Here is a 16994-nt window from a genome sequence, read left to right on the forward strand (position 1 = left end):
AGCATCACGTCTATCTCATCAGCTGTGAAGCTTAATTAAAGAGGACTGGTACACTTTGCTGTCTCTGGCAGCAATTTTGATAGCTGGAAGGAAAAGAGAGCCTGAGGAAAGGTGCTTTATAAAAAGAGCTGGGGAATCAATCATTTCTCCATAACCTCTTTTCCGAAGAACCTGAAAATCTTAGTCCTTGCAGTCCTACACGTGCCACTCACAAAGAGAGGGTGAATGATCTGGTTGTGCCAGTGCCAGTGGCTGAGCTCACAGGGTGAGGGCGACCCGGTGTGATTTAACCCTTCTGTCTTTCCTGATCTGTCCAACCACAGGGCTGCTCTTCGCCAATCGTGGTGAAGTTTGCTGACACCCAAAAGGACAAGGAGCAGCGGCGTTTGCAGCAGCAGTTGGCTCAGCAGATGCAACAGCTCAATACTGCCACTTGGGGAAACCTCACAGGTCTTGGAGGACTCACACCACAATATCTAGCTGTAAGTTTATTTCAGAGGTGGTGGCTCTGTACTCTATTTATTTCAGGACCATGGTAAATCAGTTCTACTAAACTCCCTGCAGTAAATTGCTACATTGTCTGGGATACACAATGTGTCTTCTTCTGGGTGTGTTATCTGCAAAACAAATCATAGATTCATAGAAAGTCTTGGGTTGGAAGGAGCCTTAAAGAACATTTAGTTCCAACCCCTCCACTGTAAATAAAATTTGATTCCATTAGTATTATTGGGGGTTTTGAATGTTAGAGTCTGGTTTTTATAGCTGGAATAAAATTTAACTTCTTCTTTAGTGGAGGACAGATAGGCAGCTGAACACTGCAGGGGCCATATCCATATGGTGAAGCTTCTGAACTAAAAAGTTGTGGTTCAGTCATCAAATTTACCCGTTTTCATTTGGAAATGGCTTTTGTTTTAATGCATGGTCCTGTCAGTGTTAAACATGCATGGTTCATATCCCCTCTCATACAGAGAGTGAATGTGGCCAGGAAAAGGCATAAATTTAAAATGGTCTTTTCCTTGGTCCATTTGTAAGATGAGAAGCAGGTGGTAACTGCTGTCCCTGCTGGAAAAACTGAAATCCACAGCCATGTATCTTCAGTTCTGGATGGCCAAGAGAGCCTCCCCTTCATCACAGCTGAGAGGGAGCCTCTGCCTTTTGTGGCTCTGGAGTTGAGAGGTCTGGTTGAGGAACTTTTGGATAACTTGGGGGTTCCTCATGGTTCCAAGTAAGACAAATATAACGTCACAAATTACAAAGCCAAGTACAAGGTCCTGGCCCTGGATCAGGACAATCCCAAGCACAAGAGCATGGATTAAGAGCACCCTGAGGACTTGGAGGTGTTGGGGATGAGAAGCTTAACATGACCTGTCAATGAGCACTTCCAGCCCAGAAAGCCGAATGTGTCCTGGCCTGCATCCCCAGCACTGTGGGCAGCAGATCAAGGGGAGGGGGTTCTGTCCCTCTGCTCTGCTCTTGTGAGACCCCAACTGAGGTGCTTCATCCAGCTCTGGAGCCCCCAGTACAGGAGGGACATGGACCTGTTAGAGCAAATCCAGAGGAGGCCACAAAGGTGATCAGAGGGCTGAAGCACTTCTGCTATGGAGAGAGGGCTGAAAGAGCTGGGGCTGTTCAGCCTGGAGAAGCCTCTGGGACCTTCGAGTTTTCCATACCTGAAGGGGACCTCTAACAAAGCTAGAGAAGGCCTTTTTACAGGGGCATTTAGTGATGGGACAAGGGGTAATGATTTTAAACTGAGAGAGGGCATGTTTAGATGAGATACTTCAAAGAAATTGTTTTCTGTGAGGGTGGTGAGAGAGTGGCATAAGTTATCCAGAGGCTGCCGCAACCCTGGAAGTGTTCAAGGCCAAGCTAGATGTGGCTTTGAGCAACCTGGTCCAGTTGTCCCTGCCTGTGACAGGGGCGTTGGAAGGATCTTTAAGGTCCCTTCCAAACCAAACCATTCTATGATTCTATGAAATGGATGTGCCCATATATATGTATTGTGTATGCATAAATACATCATTTGCATGCATAAAATGCTTTGGTATAGTGATACAAACAGCAATTTACCCAGCAATTAAAAATATATATTAGTACTGAGGTTGGCTAATTAATACTAAGATAGGCTAAATTGCTATATATACAAATACCAGTCTAATGAATATCTGTGTGCTTGATTCATAAAGATAATAAAGAAGAAACTGAATTCACAGGGGTGGAGAAGAATGGACCATGATTGACAGAGATGAGTTATGGTAGCTACTAGACTACAGAGGGTTGTAATTAGTCACACTATGTTGGTTTAAATAGATTTAACACCTGGTTGTTAAAAAGAATAAATTGATTAATTGTTTTAAAGCAGCCATGTTATTGAGTTTCCCTTGTGTCTCTGTGTTTCTTAATAGAGATTAGACATTAATATGGATTTACAGCATTGACTCTAGGGATGTTCATTCCAACAGCAGACAGAAGCAAGAGACTATATAAATGTAAAGGAAAGCAGAAATATTCCAAATGTGAAATGATAGCTCATTTCACTTTTATCTTCATTTGTTACATTACTGTCAGATAGATTGCTGTGTTGTGTTGTTCATTTCCAGCTCCTGCAGCAAGCAACTTCCTCCAGTAACTTGGGTGCCTTCAGCGGCATTCAGCAAATGGCTGGTGAGTTAAAAACCCTTTCATTTTGCTCCTGCTATGTTTTGTATTCTTAAGCTATTGAATTCTGTACCTCTAATAATCACATTGTCAGGGGGTGGGGGGCATGTTGTGTATTAAATGTGGCAGATGTATTGGCAGGGGACAGCTCATGGTTCAGCGTCAATAGAAACACTTTCACCCCTCTTTCAGAACTGAAATTAAACCCAGTGCTCCCAGGTTGTGCAAACAGTTTGTCTTGCATTAGTCACCTGCCATTTGGCCAAAGTAACCAATTGTAAATTGCAGGAGAGCTCTTAGTCCCTGCAGCCGTATCCTGCCCTATGAAAAGTGTCAGGAAAGCAGCAGCAGGATTACATTCTAATTTCCAGTGAGATTTCTGTGTCCTGAAAAATCAAATTAATGGCAGCCCTCAAACATTTTAATAATATGTGGTGAGGAAAAATGTTCTGACCTTTTTAATGAAACCCAAGATTACAGGCCTACCTTCAGTATGAATTTTCAGGCTCCTTTTATAATCACGGAAAATTAACTGGGTGCCTTTTTGACTTTGGAACCCTAGTTGGCAAAATTACACAACAGAGATTTTATGTAAAAGTATAATCTTCAGTCTGGAGGAAAAAAAGAAAGAAAGAAAAGGGGAAAAAAGAATCAAAGTGTGAGCGGATTTGAAAGCCAGCTAGTTGGAGGGTTTCTTAGTAATGAGCTGTGTGCCAGTAGTAACTGATGTGTAGTGATTAGCAAAAGGTCATTCCCACTGTGTGACCTACCATGCTGATATCCTAACTTAACATGATGCTAGAGAAGGCAGCATGTGCAGTAAATCAGAGCACAGATGCACATTATGCCTGCCGTGAGGAACTGTTAAAAAGCTTTTTTTTTTTCTCTCTTGTTACAGGGAAAAAAAAAAAAAGAATCACAAAACCCCTAAATTGCTACATTAGTTTATTTTAATCATGAGCCCACTGAATCAATGAAATACAACATTACACTTGCTTCATCATCACAAAACAAGGGCTAAAATATTCAGAAGTCTTTATGAGCACCATTTCTCATTCTTTTTTTAATCCTGGTGCTTTACTGCTTCTGGTTCTGCTTTGAATGAAGCCTGAAATACCTGAACAAGTAATACATATACCACACTGTATAGCACACTGTATAGCTATACCCCACAGGTATTCTTTGCTCAATCGTTATAATATGCCATTATTGCAGTGACATCAGAGAATAATGTGAACCTGCTGTCTGACAATATAAATTGGCCTGCAGATGACAATATCTCTGAATTATTCTCTCTTCCTCAGACCTGCTGGCAGTGCTTGCTGGTTCTATTATGTTACACTTGCAATCTAGCATTTTTTCCATCAAAACAATGTATCTTAATATGATAAACAGAACAGAGTGGTTCAGCAACAGTTTCATACTTGGCAGTTTGGAAGTGGTTTTGAGCTCAAAGATTGTGTTTTAATGTTTTCATATTTGGTTAGGTCTACAAAATGAAAGAATTGGGACACTGAGGAAAAACGATGTGATATCCATTGCATTATGTGCACCTTAGAAGTTTTTGTTACCTATTTCTCACTGTTAGTATAGATTCACCTTTGTTTTCAAGAACTGTGTTGAAACTAAGGATTTTAGTCAAGTATTTCCAGGATGAGATTTCAATCCAGGATGTGATTTATTCTCTGAAATATGATCTTGAGACTAAGAGAAAGTCATCTTAAGAAATCATAGTGGCACATCATTGTTACTCGAGGGATATACTTTTTTCAACTGCAAATTAGATTGCTAATGCACTCATCTATGGGATAATTTGATCACTGACTGCATGTCTTGGAAAAAAATGTATTTTATATCTTATATTCATGTTATCAAAACAGCTTGAAGTTTACTCCTTTCCCCAAAACATGTGACTCTTAAATCTTTATGTTCAAGGTAAAAATAGTGATAGTAAATTGTTCTCCAAGATGCATTTCTACATGAAAGTGCCAAAGACTAAGCACTATTTCATTGTTAGAACTGAGAGTTCATGTCCTCTCCTTGAAAATCAGGCAGTACTATGTCATGCAGTGCATCTGGAATTAACAATTTGTATATTACATTTTGTGAAAGGAATAGAAAGTACTTCTGTGTCTGCAGCAAGAGCTTGCATTACCAGCTGAAGCTATCTTTGAATATTTGTGAAGGCCTAGAGTTTTTTAACTTAAGCTGTAAAGGTTCATTTCACAGAAAAAGAATCTAATATGTAATTCCATATTGCATATAGTATGCCTATTAATATAACATTTCAAAGTGAGGAATAAAATCCAGACACAATTGAGTGAGGTGCTAAAGAAGATCCGTCACTGCAGCTTTCAAGTTCTTTGAACTTTGTGTTTGAGGGGTGCAACTTTTATCCTTGAAGTCGATGGGTGTGCTTACCATGTAATTCAGACACTAAAACTTTGATCAAAAGCCACATGAGCCATTGAAATTCCACCCTTACTTCCATGTCAGGGCTCTAGAATCTCTTTTGTGCTTAAATCTTGATGAAGTCACGGTTTGCTACATTAGGACTTCTGATATAGCTACCCCCTTGTCCAAAATTAGAGGCCTTTTGGATCTGCAAGTGTTTATTTGTACTGCTTAAGCTTGTGTTGTCTTTGTACAGAACAGAAGGGGCACAGCACACAACCCACTGCACATGTGAAGAGTTTTTAGCTATGCTTAGTGATATTATTTCTTAAATCAAAGCAATTTTCTTTGCTAGCAGAGCAAAGACACTGCTCTTCAGTGTGCAGTTCTAAATTCCCTTTCCCTAATACCATGCCTCAGACTGGTTAAAGTAGTTCTTACATTGCAAAAGGAGTGGTTCTTTGATTTTGGTGAAGGGAGTGGGATTTTTAGGTGTTTGTGATTGAAGAGTGTCGGAGTTTGCTTGTTTGTTTGTAATACAGTCCAAATAAAAATGGGGATTTTTCTCAAGAACTTTCTAATATGCAGACATTAAACACTCAACAGCAGGTCTAAAAGTGAACACTGTTCTTGCTGTAGCAGCCAACTAACCCTGCTATATATTCATCATTGTGTAAAGTCCAAGCAAATCATGAAACTGGTTTAATGAAAATTTGAGATCCTGAAATTTGAGAGACAAAAAGCTGTAGTTTGCCATTTAGCTTTCCAAGCTTTAAGGTTCCATGCTTAATTCTTCAGTTTAGTTTTATCTCATTTCTGTTGAAAGATAAGATTTCATGAAATCATTCTGCTTCATGAGTCATGCCAAAGAAAACAATGTAATATGTTGAGACTGGTAATTAAGTTGGGAGAGCTGGCAATGGTGCCTTTGGTATTACAGTAATCCCCTGGTCTTGATTAGAGGCACTAATTCTACCTTGCCAGAGTTTGCTTCATTGTCCTGTATAAAACATGCAAGGACATGCATTCTTATGCCTATATTTCATAGTGAGCTCTTCCTCACTTTTCCTCCCCTTCTCTGATATCTTCTAATGCTAATTTAAAGGCACTGTTTCCTCTCACATGCCTCTTCAGCCTCAGTGTCTAGCCTGTACTTTGTCTTTGGGGAAGGATAATAATGTAGATGAATTACATTATGTGATTTGATTGTCTTACTTTAAAAAACAATGTAAGCTACATTAAACACTAGCAACCTTTCAAGCAAACAAAAATTCCTCCTTCAAATACATACAAATTGCATGGGAAGCTTAGTTCAAAGGAGATTGATGTTGCTTGAATGTTTGAATTGAATTTGGCTGGCACTGGAACAGGTCCTAAAAGCTGCAGTTATTTAAGCCAACCTGCATGTTTAAGAGCTGGGGAATTACTATATGGACAGTGTGAAGGGAGGTTTACTACTGCTAGGATGATTGTAGAAAATATTTCAATGTTTTCAATATTTAAACAATATACAGTCTAGGAAGATTTTCTATAGTCCATTAATGTCAAATATTTTGGCAGGAACAAATATTGGTTCATACAGCAATATTTCTGTATGTGTGACCATTCACAACATGGAAAAAAAGTACAGTACTCAGAAAAGACACAAAGGGCTTCTCTTAATTTCACTGAATAGACAGTTTATTTTGCTTTCTGAAGTTATACAGGAGGAGAAGCCATGGATTTTTCTTTGTCTTTCAGATCCCTAAGCCCTCTGCAGCTGGGACTTTTTATATTTTTCCAATGTATATATTTTTTCCAGTCCTCTCCAAGTTCTCTCACAGTTTGGTTGCATTTTGGGTTGAACTTCTGGCCCTTTCTGAGCCCTGCTCTATCCATTCCACCCTTCTTTCACTACTCAAGCCAGATTTCCTCCTGTTGCAGAGTCTGTAGGAGCAGATGGGTGAGAGAAAGTCTGCAAGGTTCTGCTTTCTGAATATTTTCCTCTAATTGTTGGATTGGCTCAGTGGATCTGGAGGGACCAGTTGGAAGCCAGGACCATCTGCACAAAAGCTCTATACTTTTGCATTGGCCAGAGGATCCTTTATATCCTCTGACTCTTGGATGGCTTCGTTCCAGCAAAGCCATACAGAAGGAGGATTTCTCCTGCTATGACCTCTTTAGGGATATCATATTAAAAGTAAAGGTCACCGAGAAACTGTTTGCAGCTCAAGGGAGATAGCTGTTTCTTAAAGATAACCAGCAGTTTTGAAAATGTTGACCTCAGGGACCAAAAACATTTCATTTTTTTAACAATAATTCCATTGAAAGTCCTAGTTATTTTAACACATTAAATTAGTTTGGGTTTTTTGCTTTTTTTTTTCCTTCTTTTAACTAATAAATTAGACAACTGTTTAGCATTTTTGGAGAGACAGAATTTGCAACGAGTGAGTCTGTTCATGTGTGTTCATAATCCACACATTTCTCCATCTCAGAAGAGGAGGTACCTTGAGAGGAAAAAGCAGTGCTCAACGGTTAGATGTGCTTATTCAGGTGGTTAAAGTGCACAACGTGCAATTTTGGCCAAGTCTGGGCAAAAGATTTTTAGTTCTGTGTGGGCTTTCCATAACCAGTAAATGGAGGGTGAGGTGCTTTTATTGCCTTGGCCCCTCTGTGGATGGAATTAATCCAGCTGAACCTCAGTAGTTTGGAAAGCAGGCATCCCATCTCCCTGCAATGTCAGTGAAGAGGGAGTCAGTCACTCCCAGGCAATGATTCATCCTCCCAAGGCTAGGGTTAATCTATTTTATGGGTATTAGGAAAATACTACATACATTAGGAATAAGTTCTTCACTGAGCGTGGTGAGGCCCTGGCACAGGTTGCTCAGGGAGCTGTGAATATCCCATCCCTGGAAGTGTTCAAGGCCATGTCAGACAGGTCTTGGAGCAACCTCTTCAGGTGAAAGACATCCCTTGAAAGGTGGGCTTTGGGCTTTGAGCCACCTGGACTAATGGAAGGTAGCCCTGCCCATAGCAGGGAGATTGGAACTTGATGGTCTTTATGATCCCTTCCAACCCAAATGTTCTGTGAGTCAATGGTTCTATGATTCTCTTAGGATCAGATGATTTCATTACCCCTCTCTCTTGTTTGACATCACCAAGATCCTAAGTGAATAACTTTATTTTTTGGACAAAGTTAGATCAGATGAATCTTCCCACTAGGACTAAAGAAGTTTCAATTGACAAAAGCACCCTTCTTGCCAGGATGCATTTAAAGCATGTATAACCTGAAAATGGGCTGAAATCCTACATACATCAACAAATAGCTCAAAGGGCGTTGGAATTAAGTGATCTTTAAGATCCCTTCCAAGTCAAACCATTCTGTGATTCTGTGAACCTGCAGTCAGATTTAACCACATACTCTTAAAATGCAGGGCAGAATCAATAGTGGACTTAAAAGTTGTTTTAAGGGCTTTGCTCAATCAAACAGTAGCTGGTCAGGGTACCTCAAGCACTTTTCAGATAAGCAGCTTTTCTAAAAGTAGCCACAGAATATATATATTTTGATGGAGGTGGCACTTAGATCTCCTATCTATTCTAATTCTTAGAATAATGCTGGAATAGCCTCACCCTCCACACTTAATACACATTTTACCATCAGCATCCAAAATGGCTGATGTCCGTGTTAGCAAATAGTTGCTTTTTAACCTGGAGATGACAAATTTTACCTTAATCCACATTTTTTAAGCTGCAGACAGAATTTAATTCATATGGATTAAATCCTAATAATTGAGAAGGATAAAATTTCCAAAGCAAAAGATGTCAAGTCCGTGGGAACTGCTTATGAGCAATCAGATTTGGTTCTGATAATCACCAGTGACTTTGAAACTCTCCATAGTACAGTGCCAATAAATGTAGCTGGTGCCTTCCTTTTTTAGGAATTTGTGCAGTAAGCAAATCTCAGCTATTTTCTAATATGATTTTATTATGGTTTTAGAAATCCAAGAGCTGATGAGGCCTAAGAAGTCTTTAGGAATGGCTTGTGACTCCGTTCCCTCCTCTACAAATACCCAATAATTCCAAATTTACAGTTATCACAGGAGAAAAGCTGCAGTGACTGAAACGAGGCAAATTACTTCATTGTATGAAAGTTTGTGTCAGAGGCAGCACAAGAAGTTGTAAAATGTAAATCTCGTGTTCTCAAATTTCCCTGTGTTTTCACAGAACTGCATCTGTGACTGTGCAGCACTACAAAAATTTCCTGTGAATGTGCTAATAGGCCTTATGAGAATGTTCTATCACCATCCATCTGTCACTTTTTAACAGGCCTGATTGGCAAGCACTTGTAACAACTGACATCTGTTCTCGCTTATTGATATGTAGATTTATGGTAATTGCTGTGAACAATAAGACACAAAATTACCTAAGGTGAACATTAAATTAAATTTTCATGCCCCTATCCTTATAAATAATTTTTTTTAAAATCTTAAGTTTCAAGCAAGGCATACTGTGCATCTGTTTTGTACATAATTTAATTGTTTTTTTAATCTGCCAAATAACAAAATGAAAGTTGAATTTCCTTGCGATCTTGAATATTTGCCAAGCTGATAGCACATTGGTAAATACATGTTATTAAAAATGGAATCAAACTGTATTGTGAATCTGGGTTTTTTAATCATTTCCCTTTAATTCCCAACATTGTCTCCATCATGAAGATCAAGAGTTATTCCTTACCCAGAAGGGTTTTTTTTTCCTCTACAGAAGGATATTCATTTTTCATGTGCAGCTCTGCCTATGAGGCTGTTCCTCAGAGTTAAGCAATTTGCATTTCTTCAGAGAGGTGCATTTGCTGAGTGAGCAGCACTTTCAAATAAAATCCATCTACTCATTTGCTGTCCAGCTCTGTTGCGGGATTTGGGACTGTTTTGAAAAAACTGTAAGATGTGAAATGTGTGAAGAGTGTGAGTGAAAGGGGAGAATATGAGGGAGAAGTTTCATCCCACAGAACTGTACCTTAGCTGAGATTCAATTGAACAAAAATCCCCATTTGAAAGCAAAGTACATTTGGGGTCTGGGACTTCAGAGCATTTGGTTTCCCTCCTCCAAGTTTGTCCAAGCAAGTGGGATGTTGACACTCCTGACAAGTTGATGGAAGAAACCAATAAAGAGGGAGCATAGATGGTAAAATGCCTGGCGAACATGAAACAGTGATGACAGGACTTTTCAGATGTTTGAGCAGACAGAGGGTCCTGAAGAGAATGCATATTAAGTGATAAAACTGTTGACAAAATGGTCTCTAGAGCATGCTGGGTGACAATGTGTGCCATGAGTTCTTGCTGACGCTCACATTTGAGCGCTCAGTTCTGTGGGGGTCTTTGCTGTCCTTCTCTTACTCAGGTGTGACAACAGCCAGTAGCTTTTGCTCCTGCAGACACCCAGGCTGACACCCTATAACATCTGCTGGCTGTTTTGTGGCCGGTGTCTTACAGTCACCACTACAATAAAACAAATTGGGTGGGGAAACAACTCCACCACCAAGCTCTTGTTCATTCATCTTCTTTGGGCATTGAAACTCATTTGCCAAATTGATGGGTTCCTCCTGAGCTTATACAGAAAATGTCCCACTATTAAAAAAAAATGTTTTTGTGGAATGAGGCAATGATGGTATTTGTTTTGCATCCACAGAGGTGCAAGGGTGATTCATGAGTGCAGAGCGTGCAGTTGTTTGCTCTGCTGCCTGTTGACCTTGTCTGGCCTATGCTGTCCTAGAACCATTCTGTATTCATCACAATTATTTAATCCTAGCATGTATACCATTTAAAAGTCGAAAGAAACCCTTGCACAGAAGAAATATAAGCTGGTTATAACTGAGCCTTTTGATGAATAACTAAACAGTGGGTGATAGAAAGCCATTCCTCTGGAGGAGGAGCAACCCACTGCTTTCCCAAATCCTTGTTACAGAATGGCATGAAAATACGGCCTTAGTGATGATCAGCAATGTTTGCTGGATATTCTTTGCTGAATTACTTATTCTCCTTATGAAATAGGAAGGTAAATTATAATTAAGGACCAATATCAGTCCAGGATGAAAATGAATTCCATATCTCGTTTTGAGGGTTACTGACTGCTTTGTTCACAAAGATTTGGGTCCCAGCTTAAGTCTTTTACATCCCCAAAATCTTGTTTGAAGTAGTCTGCAGTCTTACTATCAAAGCAAGATAATTCTTCATTGGGGAAAAAAAATATTTACACCCAAGGTAAGCCAGTAAGTCAGACGAGTAATTTAAAAAAATAAAACCGTGTTGTTTGCATACCTGAATCTCTGTCTGAACTGTGAATTGCAAAATAGTTTGGATTAGTAATGTTTGAGAAAAGCCTTATCTTTTAAGATGGTCTTTAGCCTCCAGAAGAAACCTTAAAGAGCTTTCTTGGTCACGTAACTTCTCCAAGTGTCTTGTTCCAGTTCCAGACTAGGAATTGGTGTATCTCAGATCAACTAAAATCTTAACTCCCACCATTGCAAATGTCACATTTTCAAAAGCACATCTGAACTGAATTTGGACTTGACTGAGACACCCATATTAGAACCTCAATCAAATCGGGTGCTCATCTGAGGAACATGCTGTATTTAAATTTGGGCTTTATTCACAAATAGATGCTTATATCAAGGTTCATTTCACAGTCCCTTATGCTGTGACAGTAAGAATCCCTCCTTATGGAGATTATTGACTGTACTAATCCGAGTCTACAATACCTGTGTTTGAAAATAAAAACTCTCCACTATTGCAGGACTTCTGAACTCCTAGAAAGTACCTCTCCTTCAATGCCTTTTTTTTCTTCTCAAATATACTTACCAAGTATTATATTTAAACTCTCTTTTTTTTCATTTTCTCCAAGTTGTTAAGCTCCCCTGTTTGAGTTACAAAGTGTGCACGGAGAAGTAATATCTCTTGTAGGCAAACTAACATTCAGAAAAGATCAGACAAGTTTCTAGGCATTCAAACTCTTCTTTGAGTTCCCCGATACTCACGCAGTCTTCCCAGCTCTATCACTAGGTGTAGGAAAGGTATTACTCTTCCTAGTACAAGTGTACTTGTATTATCAGGACTACAGAAGATAATAAGAAGAACATAATAAAACTCTTTTAGTCTTTTGGGGTTTTGCACTTTGTTAACTCTATTGAGGGCTCAAGCTATCACAGAGCTCCTTCATATGTTCCAACCCAAAGGATGATCTCTTGCTGCCATCCAAACCATGTCTTTATCTAGTCCAAGGTAAAAGGTGTTTGCTTTTGAATTCCTCTGGAAAAACCAACTCCTGTCCCTCCTATTTAAGCAAATATATGCCATTGGCTGTTGCTTAATCATCTTTTCTTAATCATCTTTTCTTAATCATTTCACAAAAGTTCTATTTATTTTTTGTCCTCTTTTGCTTGCCATCTAAATTAAATTTAAATGCCTCTTTCTTTAAGGTTCTCACTAAAATAAAGGTGCATCTCCCCCACCTCTTTTAAAATAATGAAGCGACGGATTGACTCGGTAGACTTGGCATCATAGTCCAGAGCTTGCTGCCTGAAAATCCCTCCGTGATGGCTCTGTGATCAGGCTGATGCTAATTTGATGTACTTTGTTCATACATGTTTTTAGAAATGAACCATCAAAAGGAAATTGAGCACAATTATTGGCTACTACACAGCGTAACCTTAGTAGTTATGTTCAGAGGAGACATGGGAAACAAATTTTATTCATCCCAATTATACAACCCTGTCCTGAATGTGTTTTAAATGCTAGCTATCTTCTTTACATCCCCCATTGTGTCAGGAAATAATATTGTGCCTGGGCTTCACGCAGAGTTTAAATGACTTTTAATTCTACGCTTCCCTTAGAAGAAGCACAAAACCAGGTTTAATTTTCCTGAAGTATAGGCTTGTGTCTTTGGTGCATTCTCTCAACTCCAAGGAAGAGAGATGAGAAACACTCTTCAGAAACTGTAAGAGGTGGTTTGAGATTATAGATGTCTTGGGAATGAAAAGAATCAAGTTTATTGGCAAGGTACACCCCAAGCTCCATGATCATTGAAAATAGCACTTTTTGATGATTATTATGATGATGATGATGATTATTACCTGTTTTAATTAACCCTATTGCTTCTCCACATAGGCATGAACGCTTTACAATTACAGAATTTGGCAACTTTAGCAGCCGCAGCAGCCGCCGCCCAGACCTCAGCTACCACCACCAATGCAAATCCTCTCTCCACAACGACTGGTGCTCTGGGAGCCCTCACAAGTCCTGGTAAGGGCAAAGTGTCTGCTTCCAACACACAAACATGGGAGTCGAGGGGAAGGTGGTAGTTAAAATGCTGATTCCATGATGTGTCATAAGTTCCGTGCTCATGTAAATTGTGAAGAACCTTTAATAGCTGAATACGTTCTTGTTGCTGTTTTTTTCAAGCAAATAACTGCTTTTTCAAGTGGTCCAATGTGGACATGTTCACCTTTCAGTTTCATTTCAGGGGCCATTAAAGCCTGACAGACCCATCTTAAAAAACTCTGCTTGAAAATTACAATTGCATGAGGAATTTAAGATAAAATTAACTTTTCACAAAGAATTCAGAACATGATCAAATTCTTCCCTTCCTTTTCAAAAGAAAATCAGCTGAGGTGGTTCTTTTTAAACCCCAAGATACTGATCTTTGATTCCCATCACATGCACATATTGCCTTCACCTTTCATGAATGTTTGTGAAGTCCTTTTTTTTTCACTTCTCTTGCTGGATCTCAGTTGAACTTTCTTCTGGTCCTGAGTACAGAGTTACAGAAGTGATATCAGATGCACAAAGAATACACAGCCAGATTCTGACTTCATTATACTAAGCAGAAGTCAGATTTATGAGGGCAAAAGGGACAGGATAAGAGGTGGAAATGCCTCCATGACCACCATGTAGACTTCTAGCCATGCATGTCTGCTATCTGCAAAAACCCTAGAGAGAAGCTGGGGCAAATTAAGACTTAGATAACACTTCAGGATCTCCAGAATCCACAGAGAGAGATGCTGATTCAGTGTAGTTACTCTGGGTTTACAGTAATGTAGCTGAGTAGAGAATCCGGCCAGTTATTGTTACATAAAGGCTGCAGGGCATAATTATTTGCATCATGAAGTGTGTTTATTGCTGTTCTAAAAAACATTCATATTATTTTAGACACCACTAAAGAACATTTGTGTTTAATCTTGTTTAAGTGTGTATTTATCCCCCATGAAAAAGTAATTCATGGCAGACTGTTTGAGCTCATCAGTAAGGAAAACAGTCTTCACTGCACAATAGAACTGGGACTGAGTGTGGTGCTGGGTGTTAGTGCTAGCCAGGGCTCCCATTGTATTTCAGTTTTATTGGTATTTTGGGACAGAGGTTAAATGGAAAGAAGCTTGGCTAGTACTAAGTTTGTGCAGAATTTTCCTGTTTCTGGCATGAGCCTCATCTTGACATAAAAATAATATTTATTAGCAACGTCCCTGAGAAGCAGGTTGGGTGAAAATAATTTTGGCTTGCTGATGTGTTTTTTTTTAAATTTGAGTAATCTATTCCCTCTGTCCTGGGTGTGGGACTTAGCACTTTGCAAAAGGCTACTCCCAGTGTCAGTGTTTCCATGTTACACCTGTCTGAATGCCCCCCATTTACAGAAGCAGCAATGTTGCATTTCATGCGTGCTGTGTGGTATCTCTGCAGTTTACCTGATAAATGTTTGAGCAGCCTTGTCCTCCCAGGACACACACTACATATCTTGACCCATACTGACAAGAGTTCCCAGGGCAACTCCATGCACTGCACTGTGGTGCAGATGGGCTGGAAATTAACTCCTTTTTGCTTTGCTGCTCTGCAGCACAGTGGCACCAGAATGTTCCTGTCATGCACTTTGTTTTGCCATGTACACACAGAACTTGGCTTCAGCCTTAAGGTCCACATTTCTCTCTTTCCCTCTCCAATAGTCTTCTTATCCTGCCTGTCTGACTTGCTGTTCCCTTTTAACCTGATCTTGTGGCTCCTTGAGTACCTGTGAGATTTTATCTGATGTTCTGGTCTGCAGAGGACCATGGTAGATAGGTGCTTACACTGGGGTGGGCAAATATATCTTTGGGGTAACTAGAACTTCCTATTGCTCAGGGTGGTATTACAGAGCAGATACCAAGGTATTTTCCAAATTGATTAATGATTTTGGCTAGCACATTGAACTTGTGATTGATTTCAAAAAAAAATCTGGACATTTAGCCTTTCAAATAGTGTCTTCAGAATGCCAGGTGCCTTTGAAAGTCATTTGGTGCTACATGTACACATGTATTTCTAATATTAGACAGCTTGAAAAATCTCAAATAGATCTACTGACCTATTTATGTTGCACAACCAACCTAAAATCAAGCCTTGTTAAAATGTTCTTTAGTTTAACCTTGCTTTTCTGGTTTCACATTCTCCACCCTATTATGTATTTTGTAGACCTGAATAATATCTTCAGTGATTCTTCTCTGCTCCGTGGAAAATGAATTTAGTTTGATAAAGCTTTTCATAGTATCTCAAAGTGTTTCCACTAAAACTTGAAATATGTTGGCAGAAAAAATTTAAATTTTCTGTGTGAATGTTTGGAGGCCTTAAGGGTATTTTTTTGGTCTAGTTTTCCTTTAATAAAACACTTCAGTTTGTTGTGTTTCATAAGTGTAAATTATTTTGTCTGATTTCAAAGCCTGCACTAAAGCCAGGAAGAAATGTTTGCATCTCTCCAGATAATGCATTAAATTAATATTTCTTAGTTGAAAAAATACCCCACATTTGGGGCAGTGCAAAGGTAGATGCTTAAATTTAATCCTTTCCTTGATGTTGTTGAAGGTGAAATATTGCTCAGAATGGATATGGGCATAAGTGTGTATTTCCAGTATGCCTTGAACCATGGCAGCCACATAAATCACATCCATGTTTCTAGCCAGATATATCTCCCCTGAATCAATCTTTGGCCAAGAGCTCTTGTTCTGCCCTTTGTAAACATGTGTCATAAGAACCCCAGAAGATGGTTGTTTCCATTAAAATTTGGCTTGAAGCTTAATTTTACATAGATAAGATTTAGCAACCATGAGTGCAACATGCTAGTACAGAGGAGATAGTGGTCAGGCCAGCTTCAGTGCATTGGCAACACAGAAAAACAGGCCAGGGAGTGAGGAGCCAGAGGAACATTTGATATTTGAGGATTTCCAAACAAAGTCCAGTGATCTTTCTCCCATACATTCTGACTAAATAGCTTTGACTGCAAGAGAGTCCAAGGACACTCATTCTCCATGTGCTAAATACTTTCTCTTAAGCTTGAAAAAGTATTCATTCAGAAAGAACAGAGACAATACAATCCCCCAAACTATTAATTTTTTTATAATTGTAAATTTATAATTTCAATTTTGCATACCCATGGAAGTGTCTCCCTACAGCATTGTTAGAAATGATTTTTTAAAAGCCTTTGCTTAAAAAAACATGAAAGATTAAGCTTTCATTTTAGTAAAAATCCCCTCAGGCAATAAATAGGTTCTTTTGTCTCTTGGCCCTGGAAAAAAAAATTAAAATGGTTTAAATTGCCTATGGTTAAAGTAACTGTTTCTTGCAATTATCAGATGGTAGTGAATAAAAATTAAAATGAAATCATGAAAGACTAAAAACCAGGTAAAGGCATATTATGTCTTTCATGAGTTTCTCATGGGTCTTTTGAAGACTCATTTAATCATCTTTCTTGTCTTTTATTTTGATATGATAATTGTTTCCTTTATTTACTTTAATCGCCTCTATTTAGTTAATTAATTCTTCACTTTATTTTCATTTCACTTGCTTAGGATACTTCTTCTGTTTTAAAGACAGGTACCAGAACTATTTCATACTGTTTTAAAGGCAGGTACCTGTAGTATTTCATAACACAAGGATTTGGGGTAGCTTTTACCT

General features: G+C 38.9%; 1 protein-coding gene across 26 annotated transcripts in view; it reads left to right on the top strand.

Annotated features, from left to right (window-relative positions):
- Positions 1-16994, top strand: part of CELF2 (CUGBP Elav-like family member 2) — a 451050-nt gene that overhangs the window by 396218 nt on the left and 37838 nt on the right. For all 26 annotated transcript variants that reach the window (XM_023918764.2, XM_086886453.1, XM_023918759.2 and 23 more), the window contains 3 exons: positions 324-482; positions 2601-2664; positions 13191-13325. In XM_023918764.2, coding sequence (XP_023774532.1) covers positions 324-482; positions 2601-2664; positions 13191-13325 — 358 coding nt within the window. The remainder of the gene's footprint in view (positions 1-323; positions 483-2600; positions 2665-13190; positions 13326-16994) is intronic.

This window comes from Cyanistes caeruleus, chromosome 4, assembly GCF_971803275.1.
Source record: "Cyanistes caeruleus chromosome 4, bCyaCae1.hap1.1, whole genome shotgun sequence".
NCBI lineage: Eukaryota > Metazoa > Chordata > Aves > Passeriformes > Paridae > Cyanistes > Cyanistes caeruleus.